Here is a 15,046-nt window from a genome sequence, read left to right as displayed (position 1 = left end):
CACTGTGAACTAGCATTTTTTTCCTACCCGTATACACAGCTAATTCTACACAAGAATGATCCCCAGCCTTAATGCATGGGAAAAGTTTGCCGTACACCCAGATGCTCAAAGCAGTTGAGGCTTGTGCAAAGAACCACAAGCCAGCACAGGCACAGGCTGCCCTCCGGGAAGACGAAAGCCCTCCCCAGATCTGACATTCAGTCCAGAGGTTTCTACAAGTTCCTTTATTAATAAAGCAAAATAGAAAAGAACAAGGTCCCCAAATGACCCACGTGATTCAGAGTGCAAATTTACTCCAACCTGCAAGAGAAAACAAATGGCAGGTCTTGACTGCGGGGGCCATGGAAATTTGGGGTGATTAAATTGCCTTTGAATCATACAATTGTAGCAGCTGAACCATATCTGATTAACTCTTTGGTCACTGTTATTGGAACAAAACCGATGCTATGCCTGCAGCCAACAGACTGCAGCCAAAAACACAGTTTGGGGTCAGAAGACATTAAAAATCACAATAAAATAGGAGGAATGTTCTAAGTCACGCAACTGAATCAAGGCACCTTTTTTTTAAAAAGGAAAAAGTTGTTTAACAATATTCCAGAACAGTAGATACTTCAAAAACCAGATTACAATATATATCATTTTGCTGCATATTTTAGTCTATTTTCTGTATACATAGTCACACATTCTTTACCCTCTCCCAACTTATACATGCTTTATCCCCCCTAGTCATGTGCTATGTAGGTATAAAAAAAAAAGTTGTATCTAAACAAGTGATTTAAAAAAAAAAAAAAACTAACAAATGCCACGATGATAACACTGAACTTGTTTCCCTCTTGAAGGACATTGGAAATGCTACCGAGGTTCATTTTCCCCACCACTGAATCATCTTCCTCCATGTAGACAAGGATGAGAAGTCAAAGTCTTCATCAAGGTCAAAAGCCACATGTTACAGAAAAAGTGACTTACTCCATAGAGGTTACATGAGATGCTCTGGAAGCACTTAGGTTAATTCCTTCACAGTGTTTGCTAGGATGTCAATTTTGGCAGAGCTGCTGAGTCAGAAAATGATAGAGGCCAGCCGCGGTGGCTCACTCACGCCTGTAATCCCAGCACTTTGGGAGGCCGAGGCAGGTAGATCACCTGAGGTCAGGAGTTCGAGACCAGCCCGGCCAACATGATGAAACCCTGTATCTACTAAAAAAAAAAAAAAAATATATATATATATATATATATATATATATATATATATATATATATATATAAGCCAGGCGTGGTGGCAGGCGCCTGTAATCCCAGCTACTTGGGAGGCTGAGGCCCAAGAACCTGGGAGGAGGAGATTGCAATGAGCCAAGATCATTCCACTACACCCCAGCCTGTACAACAAGAGCAAAACTCTGTCTCAAAAAAAAAGAAAAGAAAATGATAGAAACATTCAGCTGTGAAGTCTGATCTGATCAGAACCACACTTTTAGGCCAGGTGTGGTGGCTCGCGCCTATAATCCTAACACTTTGGAAGGCCGAGGTGGGAGGATGGCTTGAGTCCAGTAGTTCAAGACCAGCCTGGGCAAGATAGGGAGACCCTGACTCTACAAATAATTTAAAAATTCGCTGGGTGTAGTGGCACATACCTGTGGTCCCAGCTAGTTGGGAGGCTGAGGCAGGAGGATCACTTGAGCCCAGGAGGTCAAGGCTGCAATGAGCTGCAATCTTGCCACTGCACTCCAGCCTGGGCAACAGACCGAGACCCTGTCTCAAAAAACAAAAACGAAAACCTGTGTTCTTAGTAGTTGAAATGGTACAAGCCTAAGAAGCTTGCACCCCAAATCCAGCCACCAATCATCCCTGTAAAGGCACGAGCTAGGATACCACTAACCCCCCAAAATTAATTTAAATGTAAGAATAAAATACAAAGAAACAAGTTATTCTGCAGTCCTTCCTGATTACTCATCTGCAAACTCTGACAGGGCCAAGAAGTTTACCCCAAATCACCAGGAAGGAAATGCCAAAAACTGGCCCTAAGTGGTTTGATGTAGGATCTGACTCAAAAAGAGCAACTTCGAGATCAAGTGTCCTCTGGGGAACTGTGAGTTAAGTGTTATCTATGGCTACGTTAATTTTTTTTTTTTTTTTTTGCTTCTACAATAAAGCTTAACTCTGAGAGATAAAGATGACTTCAACTATCACACCCCCAAGTATATATAACACTACCATATCCAAAACAAAAAATATGACTGTATACATACTCGGGGTGTTAACTATGTAAGGCAGTGGTCGCAAACTGGTGGCCCCCAGGCTCAAACAAATGTTTGGCCCACATGGTGTTTTGGACATTTTTTTAATTACTTGTTTAAAAATCATCAAGTTTCACTTTAAAAAAAAAAAACAAAAAAAACCTGATTTCCAGCTTGTTGCCCCATTTTTTTCTGCATGGCTGAGCAATGGCCCCTTCTTTAAAGGTGGGCACAGCTTCCCCCCCCACCTCCCACCCCTGCTTCTACAGGCTGCTGAGTTTGCGACCCCTGGTTGGAAATAGCACTAAAAACATGTTTCCTAACCCAAACCTCTCTCACACCCTCACGCCATTTTCACTTCATTTCCCTTTCCCTCTCTTGCTTCACTTCCATCTTAAGTCCTCCTTCCCCAGGTCTTTGGATTTCTCTTGGTTCACTTGAATTCTCCTTTCTTTCAGCTTCAGTTTCATTTTGCAAAAAACATCTCCGCTCAGCCCACGATCATTCCAGGAAGGCTCCCAAGACTGGTCAGTGGGAGTTACTGAAGGGTGTCTCGCCACAAAATGACTGAGTCATCTTCCCCAGAAACATTTTCCTCCAGCACTGGCTGGACAACTAATTTTTTCTTTTTGCTGTTGTTACTGTGGAGCCTTCTTGCATGAGAATATTTGCATATATGAATCTCCAGTACCAAGCATACACCAAAAATGTGTACATTTCAGATGAAGGACATAACAGAGCCCTGATAAAATACAGAATTGAGCTTAATTTAACTGTCTCGGGCAACCATCATGCCTGGCTAATATGCCATATTATTTCCGTTGTACACAGTACATGTTTTGGTTTACTAAACATTGATCAAAATTGATCGAAATCTCTAAGTTTTGGTTACCATGTACAGAGAACAATTGCTCAGCATGGCATTTAAATAAAACAGTAATATTTTAAAAATTCACAAATACAATGCACAATTTATTTTAAAAAAATAAAATTTAAAAACCTTGAGGATGGATGAGGCTTTGGGTAATTAACCTGAAAAAAAAAACTAACAAAAAAACTACAAGAACAGTATGTTACCAGATGTATACTTTAAAACACTATTAAAAGAGGAACTCACTGACACTGCTAGAAATATTTCTAAAATTCAGCTTTTTAAAGGTTTTTTTTTTTTTTTTTTTGAGACGGAGTCTCGCTCTGTCACCCAGGCTGGAGTGCAGTGGTGTGATCTTGGCTGTCTGCAACCTTCACCTCTCGGGTTCAAGCGATTCTCCTGCCTCAGCCTCCCGAGTATCTGGGATTACAGGCGCCCGCCACCACGCCCGGCTAATTTTTGTATTTTTTAGTAGAGACGGAGTTTCACTATGTTGGCTAGGCTGGTCTTGAACTCCTGACCTCAGGTGATCCGCCCACCTCAGCCTCCCAAAGTGCTGGGATTACAGGCGTGAGCCACCACGCCCAGCCTTAAAGCTTTATAATCCTTCCAACCCTTGATGTCCCCCACTGTAGTAGACAATGAGTACAGAGGAAGTTGTGGTTGAGTATGGAAATATATATATATATAAAATATGTATACATATATATATATAAGATCTACTCTTGGCATTTATTTTAAAAACTAATTTTAAAAACTACTGTGCAGTTTCTATCTTTGCATAAAGTTAGCAGACTGACTTTTTTGCACAATGCTGTAGCTTATGACCTAACATTGACCTCAAAAGCTAGAAATGACCTTTGCGGGGAATTGTCCCCAAGACAACCTCAAAGAGACAGCACATTTGCAGCTGTTTCTCTTTCAGCCCAAGGTCGCAAAGGATATAAGAAGCCAATGCAGCTTTGAGGAGAAGGATTCCCGTAAATCACTCACTATGATTTCCCACAGCGGGCAAGTGGATCCCCTAAAGAAAGAAGGCTTATAGATTTCCCTCAAAAGAGCTCAGAACTTCAACAATGATTCTATTCACATAGCCATTTCTGTCTTCCAAATTTTAGCTTTAAGAGTCTGAGGAAGTACATGTTTTTATTTAGAAAAAAAAAAAATCCCAATTTGTAACACTTGGACTGGCTGCATTTCCAATCAGGCAAGCAGATGATGGGCCATGCTGAACTTAAACTGCAATTGAGGACTTATAAATTTGGGAGAACAAGGAAGAATTCCAGGACCAGCTCCTCCCAGCTGCAAAATACACCCAACCTGGTGATACCGATACCTAAAGAGAAAAAAGAGACAGACTGCCGCCAAGGGCTGTCTCCGTTGCTCTTTTCCTAATTTGTCTCCTCTGCGCACGACCAGGGAGTAACTGATCTTCAAGCACGGAGCCCAAGATACTGAACTATAAGTGAAATGTTTTGCAAGACCTGTGCTGAATCAACAGGTCTCTTGGACCACGTAAGACTGCCTGGACAAGGAAGAACCATCAATGTTTAGAGACCCAGCACAAGCCACATGCTAAGCAGCAGGCATTTCCTCTTCATTAGCTCATTAAGCTCAGAAAGAAATCTCTTTGTGAAGGAGTTTGCTAAAAACCTTAAGACAAAAAAGTTTTCTGTCTCCAGCCAGCAGCCAGCCTTGGAGAAACACCTTTACAGGCAAAGCCTAAAACACATCTTTCTCCAAAGCCAACATGTTTTATGCCTTCACCAGTGTTGTCTTGAATATGTATTTGGTTGCTACTTTGGTTCCAGCCATGTCTGGCTGGTAGTAGGTAGTTTAATGAATGGATGTTGACCAACAGGTACATCTCCCAGCTTGTGGCCTGCGGTGATGTTAGTTAGGCAAGCATGCTGGCCACTATTTCAAGGTTGTACATTTAATAATAAATATAACTGTCTTCCCTTTCAGATGCAATGCTTAGTGCTAGCAATTACCACAAAATGAGTGAATTGATCAATATAAAGTGCTATTTTCTCTGGAAGTTTCTCTAACCAACTCTCGATTGCCTTTCCATCTGTGTGACTTAACTTTTTGACAATCTTGTCAAACACCTGTGATTGCACCATTTTAAAAATACATTAATATTAATTTGAACAGTGGAAATTAAGTTCCTCTGAACATTAGCCCCTAAAATAGAACTTCAATTCCAGTTGCAAATAAAGATTCAGATTTTTCTTTTTAAAGACAATCAGGAACCCAGTACCTAGCAAGTAATTGTGTCAAAAACTTTAGTGTTTTGTTTTTTTTTTTAAATTTGGGCAGAGAGATCTGTGTCTAAAAACTGACAGAAGGAACTTTCCCTGCAGCTAGTTCCTGCTTCTTCTACTGGACTTCTCTAAAAGCCACATCCTTCTACAGAATCCGTCCACACACAACAATAGTTGAACCAATTCTTGGGGCTGCTGTTGGATGTCTTCCCATGGTTTGCCCAGGACACTCTAGTGGGTGTGAAGATGTCGTATTATACTGGACTGTAAAGCGAGGAGGTGATATTTAAGCCACTAAAGCTTGTGGCAGCCACCAAATTTTCCAATGCCTTCTGCGATCTTGCATTTAACTGGCTTCACCGCCATTCCCACCCCCACCCAGTGGGAAAGGGTTTAGGAGCATTTGGTCAGGTGGGGGTGCTGTAAGGGTTTATGGGTCACCTTCAAGGAAGCCCTGGGTGCGCTGACTCCGGGGTGGGGGGCACCTGGCAAGGTAGCGGGGACCCCCGTAGGCCCGGAGAAGCTGGGGCAGCCTTTGCCACGTGGACAGCAACCGCGCTGCTGCAAGTTCCCGGGCGTGCCCGTCGAAAGCGGCCAGGAGGTCAACTGGGGCGGCTTCCCTCAGTGCCTTGGGCAGAGGACCCACCTCGGCAGCCGCCCCACCAGGGCCCAGGACGCAGTGGAAGAGCGTATGGCGTCGCAGCAGGCAGTCCCTAAGGAACTGCACCAACTCCTCCAAACACTTTCCCAGGTGCTCCTCGTCCCAGCCTTGCCCAGGGGCCCCCTTGCGCAGCAGCACTGCCAGCAGCACTGTCTTGAGCACATATGAGGACAGGATGCGTCCCCACTGGGTGGCGGCCGCTGAGTCCAGCCCACGGGCGCCCAGATCGCGCAGAGCCTTAAGCAACTGCAGGCACTTGAGGTAGCAGGCACCTGGAGCTGCCCGTTCCTGCAGCCAACTCAGCAGCTTCTGCTCCTGGCGTGCTGTGTTCACACCCCACAGTGCCTCCGCACGCAGGCCCTCAGGGAGCTCCAACAGGGGCGCGCTGGGCAAGGGTGGCGATGGTGGCGCCACAAGGAAGACTCCATCTCCCAGATGGACAGCGGGGATGAGACGCACAGCCATGGAAAGGCGGCAGCAGCCGTAGTCAGTGCGGCAGGGCAAGATGTGTAAGGTGGGGGGCTGTTCCAGGCCACCTGGGGTCAAGGTGACCCGACAGCGCCCCTCCAGGCTGTAACGCACAGTGGCCAAGGAGCGCTGCAGATGCGACTGGAACCAGCGCAGCACCAGAGTAGCAGAGAGGTGACGCCGCCCGCGCACATCCACGCAGAAGGCATCAGCAAAGGGTTTGCAGTCCCGAAGCCAGTGGCCCCCCGAGGCCCCCGATGGTGAGGGTGGTGCCTTGAGGGCGCACAAGAAGCATCCGCGGAAGGCTGGGGCCAGCGCTGGCTCCTCGCCCAGGCTCCGTGGCTCCAGCGCCACAAGCGGCGGGAGGCGCAGTGGCACCAGCACGTCGAAGCTGTCGGGCCGGCGGATTTTATGTTGCTCGTAGGCGCTGCCCACCTGGATGAAGTCTCCGCGGAAGGCCAAGGCCAGCGCTCCCCCAGGAATGAGACCGGGGGAGCCCCGGGCGCGGCCAGCCCGCACCAGCTCGCCCACGATCCGGCTCACGTGCGCCTTGCTGTGGCCCAACACGTGCGGAGACAGGCGCACCTCGTGCTCGTAGTAACTCTCCAGCAGGATGCTGAGGCCCGGCTCTCGGAAGTGTCTCGAGGAGAAGGCGGCGTGACCCTCCAGACGGGGAGACCCGGGCAGGAAGCGCTGCCGGACAGCGTGGCGACAGCGCAGGAGGACATAGCTGAGGAGGAGCAGGACGGCCACCTTGATCAACGGGAAGCCGCCGTCCACGCCGTCGGCGGGCTCGGCCCGGGCGCCCCCGCTTCCCCGCAGGACATGGTAGAGGCACACCAGGGCGGTGCACAGGCCGGTCACCAGGGGCCAGAAGACGCGTAGATTGAGGGTGTAGTGCACCGACATGCCGGGCGCCCGGGGCGGCGGTGGCCGAGCAGCCCAGGGGGCAAGCCCCGGTGGCGACCCCAGCCCAGCATGCGCACAGCGCCCGGGCAGCCCCGCTGTCCCCGTCTCCTCCTCCGCGGCGGCTTCCGGATCGCAGGCCCGAGGGAAGCCGCCCTCCAGCTCGGCCTCCTCTCCCAGCTCAAGTGTTCCTTCCAGCTGCGGCCCGCCCTGCGCTCTCGAGCCCCGGGCCGCGCCCTGCCCCGGCTGCGCGCTGAGTCCGGCCCAGCGGCCCTCCCCGCCCAGCGCCCCCGAGCGCCGCCGTCGGCCAGCTTCTGGCCCGGCCTGGCTCGCCTCCTACCCTGGGCGGCCCTTCTGGCTCTCCCGTCGCTCCTCTCCGCGCCTGACCCTGTTACTCGGACCCCGGGAGTTTCCTCTTCCGAGGGGGAGGTGAGGCCGCGCCAGCTAGCGGGGAGGAAATGCCGGAGTCTGGAGCCGAGCGCGGAGCTGGCGAGCCGGGTCGGCCCCCTCCCGGGCCTCCGCCTTAAAGCGACGCGGGGCGGCGGGAGGGACTTCAGGACGCGCTTGGAACTGGCCTGCCGCGGCCCACCCCCATTCTCCCTCCCCGAAGGCAGAACTGGGAAGGCCCTGATTCCGGGGCGGTGGCTTCGTCCAGGGAACGTCTGGAGTTGCGCTCCCTTGAAGTTATACTGGGACGTTGAAAAAGAGAAGAGGGCGCTCAGCCAGACTGTCCAATCCTCCCTACCCCCACTGCACAAGCCGCGGTGGCGTGGCAGGCCCTGGCACAGGAGTGGCCCTTGCCATCTGCTGCTGTCCTCTGTTCAAACCAGTATTCACCGAGCACCTACCATGTGCCAGGCCGGAGCCACAGTGGTGGGGACATCACAGTTGACAAGATGGACAAGGTTTCTGTCCTTCGTGAAGTTTACAGCCTTGTAAAAATGGGAATCAAAAAAGGGAAGGGGCTGGGCGCAGTGTCTCATGCCTGTAATCCCAACACTTTGAGAGGCCGAAGTGGGCGGATCATTTAAGGTCAGGAGTTCGAGACTAGCCTGGCCAACATGGTGAGACCCTCCCTCGCCCCCCCATCTCTACTAAAAATACAAAAATTAGCCAGGCATAGTGGCACGCGCCTGTAATCCCAGCTTTTCGGGAGGCTGAGGCAGGAGAATCGCTTGAATCCGGGAGCCGGAGGCTGCAGTGAGCCGAGATCGCGCCACTGTACTCCAGCCTGGGTGACAGAGTGAGACTCCGTCTGAAAAAAAAAAAAAAAAAAAAAGTGGGGGGAAGGATTCCACAGCAAGAAAACGCTCTAAAATAAACCAAAGTGCCCGAGGGAGTGAGAAGGTGGTGGCTGCCCTGTGGAAGCCAGAGGATGACAGGGGTGACATTTGGCCTGAGACTTCATCAGAACATGCTGGTTCACCCCTGTAATCCCAGCACTTTGGGAAGTCGAGGCGGCGAGAAGATCGCTTGAGTGAGGCCAGGAATTCCAGGCTGCAGTGAGCTATGATCACATCATTGCACTCCAGCCTGAGTGACAGAGCAAGACTCTTGTCTCTGAAAAAATAAAATAAATAAAATGAAATGAAATTAAAATTAAATTATTTTCCCATTGGAGGAAAGGGGCACAAACAGGTTCAGCTCAGGCAGGTTCAGCTGCCCCCCTTCCCCCCTCCCCCACAAGGTTACACAGCCTTTGTGGAGCTGGGCAGAAACCAAGGGGCGGAACTCCCAGGAGGGGGCCCAGGGAAGGTCCCTTCCTCATCTGCTGGGAAGTTTGGGGGTCCTTTGTCAGGGTCTACATTGGAACCTCAGTCCTAGGAAGCTTGTTTTGTTTCATAACAGGGAGCACTTCCTGAAATAATCTGATCTATTTAAATAATTGTCTTTCTTTATTCACACTCATTACACCTTCTTTGCCGGCACTGACCTTTAAAGAGAGCAAGGGTGAATACATTAAAACATGTTAGAACCCAGCTGCCACCTGGGAACCAGGACTCAAAAGATGGCTCCTGGGTTATTCCCAATAAATCCTAAATTGGGCCCCTGAGAGCTAAGCGGATCTGCCCTCAGATCCCATCTACTACTATTAGCTATGAGATCATCATCTACTAGTCAAGATTCTTAGGGTTGCAAGTGACAGAAACACAGCTCCAACTGGCTTAAGTGCATGCACTCACAGACAGACAGACAGACACACACACACACATTATTGTATCATGTTAACCGAGATCCATAAGGGGATATCAGGTACAGCTGGATCTAGGTGCTTCAATGCTATGCAGACCTGTTCTCCCTTCACTTCTTAGCTCTGCTTTTTAAGTGGGCTGTACTCTCCGCAGGTCCTCTCCATATGCCCTTGGCTGCTGTAGTCTCACATTGTCTTCAGTGCAGAGGAAAAGAGAGACTTTCCCGTTTTTTGTTTGTTTGTTTTAAAGACAGAGTCTCGCTCTGTTGCCCAGGCTGGTGCAGTGGCACCATCTCAGCTCACTGCAACCTCTACCTCCTAGGTTCAAGTGATTCTCATGCCTCAGCCTCCTGAGTAGCTGGGATTACAGGCACACATCACCACGCCTGGCTAATTTTTGTATTTTTAGTAGAGATGGGGTTTCACCAGGTTGTCCAGGCTGGTCTTGAACTCCTGACCTCAGGTGATCTGCCCACCTCAGCCTCCCAAAGTGCTGGGATTACAGGCGTGAGCCACCACACCTGGCCAGAGAGGCTTGCTTTTCTCAAAGTTGTGGTAAATGCCATGACTTGGGATGGTTTTGGGTCATATGCTAAAGTCACCAAGCAAGGGAATGCACTGATTAGCATTGCCCAGGTAGTGCCCCCACCAACCCCAATCCAAATCTATGTTGAAACCTTAATGGCCAATGTGACTGTATTTGGAGATAGGGCTTTTCGGCAGTAGTTTAGGTTAAATGAGGTCAGAAAGATAGGGTCCTAATCTGATAGGATTGGTGACTTCGTAAGAGGAAGAAAGAGAGAGGGCTCTCTCTCCATGTGGTTGCACCAAAGAAAGACCTTCTGCAAGCCTGGAGAAAAGCCCTCACCAGAAGCCGAACTCTACCAGACCTTGATTTTGGACTTTCTAACCTCCAGAACTATGAGAAAATAAATTTCTGTTGTTGGAGCCACCCAATCTATGGTATTTGTAGAGGCAGCCTGAGCTGACTAATACAGTTGGGTACCCAACCCCGGAACCAAGAGGTGGAGTCAGCCCTGTTCAAACTGTGGGAAAGTGGGAAGGGGTATCTCTCCCCCAAGGAAAGTCATGGTGCTGCGGCTGGAAAAAGATGGATGAGATGTTTTGTCATGCAGAGATGACAGCTGGCCACCTTGTTTGAATAACTCTCTTAACCTATCTTCTTTGCTTCTATCTCCTGATCTATAAAATGGGGTGCTACCAACAGAGTGGCTTATTTTTCCCCTGGCAGATATAGTGGTATGCTATCTCCAACTATACAAATAATGGCAATGCTCTAGGTCAGAGTTAGCAAACACTATTTTTTTTTTTTAAAGAAACATGTCTTGCTCTGTTGCCTAGCCTGGAACACAGCAGCACAATCATAGCTCACTGCAGCCTTGAGCTTCTGGGCTCAAGGGATCCTCCTGCCTCAGCCGCCCAAGTAGCTGGAATTACAGGCATGCACCACCACACCTAGCTAATTTTTAAATTTTTTGTAGACATGCCCCGGCTGGTCTTGAACTCCTGGCCTCAAGCGATCCCCCTGCCTTGGCTTCCCAAAGTGCTGGGATTACAGGCATGAGCCACCGTGCCTGGCCTGGCTCACACTTTTTGTAAAGGGCCACAGAGTAAATATTTTAGGCTTGAGTGTCATAAAATCTCTACTACAACTACTCAGGTCCACTGCTGTAGCCCCAAATAGCTGGGTTTGGGGCCGTTGCTTGGCAAACTTCGGCTTGCATTAGGTTGGTGCAAAAATAATTGCAGTTTTTGCCATGACTTTTATTACTAATAGCTGCATTCCTCTACCTCTGTCTTTTTTTCTTTTTTTTTTTTTTTTTTTTTTTGAGACGTAGTTTCACTCTTGTTGCCCAGGCTTGAGTGGAATGGCATGATCTCGGCTCACCGCAAGCTCCGCCTCCCGAGTTCAAGCGATTCTCCTGCCTCAGCCTCCCAAGTAGCTGGGATTACAGGCACGCGCCACCACACCCAGCTAATTTTGTATTTTTAGTAAAGACGGGGTTTCTCCAGGTTGGTCAGGCCGGTCTCGAACTCGCGACCTCAGGTGATCTGCCCGCCTTGGCCTCCCAAACTGCTGGGATTACAGGAGCAAGCCACTGGACCTGGCTGCCTCTGTCTTTATTTGGCCTTCTTCCCTGTACATATTTCTAGGTCTTTGTATCCAAATCTTCCCCTCCTTTCTCATATAAGGACGCTATTCATTGAATTTAGGGCCCACCCTAATCCATCTTAACTTGAAGACCTCTACAAAGACCCAAATAAGCTCACCTGCACATGTCCAGGAGTTAGGATTTGAACTTACCTTTTAGGGAGACACGATCAACCCACTACAGCAGCTAGAGATGATCTGTCAATGAGTGGATAGGGCTGTTCCCATCAAATTTATTTATGGATGCTGAAATTTGAATTTTGTAAGATTTTCGTGTGTCATGAAATACACTTCTTTTGATTTTTTTCAACGGTTTAAAAATATAAAAACCTGCTGGGCACAGCGGTTCATGCCTGTAATCCCAGCACGTTGGGAGGCCAAGGCAGGAGGATTGCTTGAGCCCAGGAGTTCAAGACCAGCCTGGGCAACACAGTGAGACCCTGTCTCTAGAAAAAAACAAAACAAAACAAAAAAACTAGCTGGGTGTGTTGGTGCACACCTGTAGTCCCAGCTACTCAGGAAGCTAAGACAGGAGGATCATTTGAGTCTAGGATGTCGAGGCTGCTGTGAGCTGTGAACTATGACCATACCACTGCATTCCAGCCTGGATGACAGAACGAGACCCTAACTCTAAAAAAATATAAAAACTAATCTCAGCTCGAGGGTCATACAAACACACTCAATGTACCTTGAGTAATTAACTTCCTAGGGCTACTGTCACAAAATACCACAAACAATGTGGTTTAAGCAACAGAAATGTATTCTCTCAGAGTTCTCAAAAGCAGGAATCTGAAATCAAGGTATCTGCAGGGCTGTGCTCCCTTTCAAGGCCCCAGGGGAGAACCCCTCCTTGCCTCTTACAGCTTCCGGTGGCTCCAGGCACCCCTTGGCTTGTGGCTGCCTCACTCCCATCTCTGCCTGCATCTTGCGTGGCCTTCTCCTTTTCTGTTTCTTTTCTTTTCTTTTTTTGAAACAGGTTCTCATTCTGTCACCCAGGCTGGGCTGGAGTACAGTGGGTGATCATGGCTCTCCACATCGTTGACCTCACCTCCTGGGCTCAAATGATCCTCCTGCCTTAGCCTCCTTGAATAGCTGTGACTACGGTGTGCACCACCACGCCCAGCTAATTTTTTATTTTTTGTAGAGATGGGGTCTCACTCACTGTGTTGCCCAGGCTGCTCTCGAACTCCTGGACTCAAGCAGTCCTCCTGTCTCAGCCTCCCAAAGAGCTAGGATTACAAGTGTGAGCCACCGTGCCTGGCCTTCTGTTTCTTATAAGGACACCTGTCATTGGATTTAGAATACACTGGGGTAACCCCATTGATCTCAACTGGAGATCTGTAATTTAAGGATCCTTAATTTAAAGATTCTTAAATTAAATCATGTCTACAAAGACCCTTTTTTTCAAAGACGTTCACATTCACAGGTTCTAGGGGTTAGGATGAGAACGTATATTTGGGAGGACCATAATTCACCCCCGCTACACCAAGTAAATGACATATTACTATTGCTATTTTTCCTGCCTGTAATCTGTTTCCATAGCTCATTTCTTCTAAAGGGCTCAAGGTACAGGCCTCAGAACTTTGCACTTTGGCAAATCTACTATATGTGTCAGAGCAAATACAAATTTATTCATTCATTAATTTACTGCTCATATTTGTGGGTTCTTAACATGTGCTAGGCCAAGGGGAATGTGAAGGAAAACACAGGGCTTTGAGCTTACAAACGAAAATGGTACATACACAGTGTGTGGGTGGATTAAGAAAATTGTCACTGTTGGCCAGGCACAGTGGCTCATGCCTGTAATCCTAGCACTTTGGGAAGCCAAGGCAGGCGGATTGTCTGAGCTCAGGAATTCGTGACTAGCCTGGGCAACATGGCGAAACCCCGTCTCTACTAAAAATACAAAAAATTAGCCGGGCATGGTGGCACGCACCTGTTATCCCAGCTACTCAGGAGGCTGAGGCACGAGAATTGCTTGAACCTGGGAGGCAGAGGTTGCAATGAGCCGAAATCGTGCCACTGCACTCCAACCTGGGCAACAGAGTGCGACACACACCTGTAGTCCCAGCTACCCATGAGGCTGAGGTGGGAGGTTCACTTGAGCCCAGGAGGCTGAGGCTGCAGTGAGTCAGGATTGCGTCAGGATTGCGTCATGATTGCGTCATTGCATTCCAGCCTGGGCAACAGAGCGAGACCCGGTCTCAAAACAAACCAAAAAAAAAAGGAACCAAAAACCAAAACTCCTTTAGCATTTAATATTTGACAAAGGTCACTCCTATGGCTTTTGTTTTCAATAGCTTAGCAAGTATATATACAGACACTCCTCCCAGAGTTTCTGATGTCTTGTAGGTGTGTCTCACAGAGGATGAATGTGAGCACTGATGAGAGGAAAAGAGAGAGAAGTGATTCATTTCCCACAGCGGGAGCAGGGGGAGCTCATGGAGAGGTAACATGTAACCAGGTTTTGAAGGACAGGAAATGATAGCCCATTTGATGCCTGTATCACACGCCTCCTAGATGTGGCGATTCCTCAGCAGTATCTCTTGGAATGCTCAGAACAAGCCCAATGAGGCAGGTGCTGTTATTATTACCATTTACATATGAGAAAAGTGAGGACCAGCCTGGCCAACATAGTGAAACCCTGTCTCTACTAAAAATACAAAAAAATTAGCTGGGCGTGGTGGCACACGCCTGTAATCCTAGCTACTCGGGAGGCTGAGGTAGGAGAATCGCTTGAACCCAGGAGGCAGAGGTTGCAGCAAGCCGAGATCGCTCACACCAGCCCGGGCGACAGTGCGAGACTCTGTCTCAAAAAAAGGAAAAAAGAAAAGTGAGGCCGAGAGAGGTTAAGTAACTTATTAAAAAACACTGCAGGGGCTGGGCGCAATGGCTTACGCCTGTAATCCCAGCACTTTGGGAGGCCAAGGTGGGTGGATCACTTGGGGTCATGAGTTCAAGAACAGCCTGGCCAACATGGTGAAACCCTGTCTCTACTAAAGATATAAAAATTAGCTGGGCATGGTGGCATATGCCTGTAATCGCAGCTACTCAGGAGGCTGAGGCATGAGAATCACTTGAACGCAGGAGGTGGAGGTTGCAGTAAGCCAAGATCGTGCCACTGCACTTTAGCCCGGATGACAGAGCAAGACTCCATCTCAAAAAAATAAATAGACAAATAAAAATAAAAATCACACTCCAGCCTGGGCAACATAGTGAGACCCTGTCATAAAAAAAAAAAAAATAGCTGGGTGTGGTGGTGTGCGCCTATTGTCCCA

General features: G+C 48.5%; 1 protein-coding gene across 1 annotated transcript; it reads right to left on the bottom strand.

The window, feature by feature from the left end:
- Positions 1-209: 209 nt before the first annotated feature.
- Positions 210-7,412, bottom strand: ITPRIPL2 (ITPRIP like 2). The gene has a single exon (XM_024241427.3). It carries the CDS (start codon positions 7,405-7,407, stop codon positions 5,800-5,802), a length of 1,608 nt encoding a protein of 535 aa, XP_024097195.2. The 5' UTR covers positions 7,408-7,412; the 3' UTR covers positions 210-5,799.
- Between the last annotated feature and the right edge of the window lie 7,634 nt (positions 7,413-15,046).

The sequence above is a fragment of the Pongo abelii genome, chromosome 18, assembly GCF_028885655.2.
Source record: "Pongo abelii isolate AG06213 chromosome 18, NHGRI_mPonAbe1-v2.0_pri, whole genome shotgun sequence".
In the NCBI taxonomy this organism is placed as follows: domain Eukaryota; kingdom Metazoa; phylum Chordata; class Mammalia; order Primates; family Hominidae; genus Pongo; species Pongo abelii.
The sequence above is the reverse complement of the archived record's forward strand: the minus strand, read 5'-3'. Positions and strand labels throughout refer to the sequence as shown.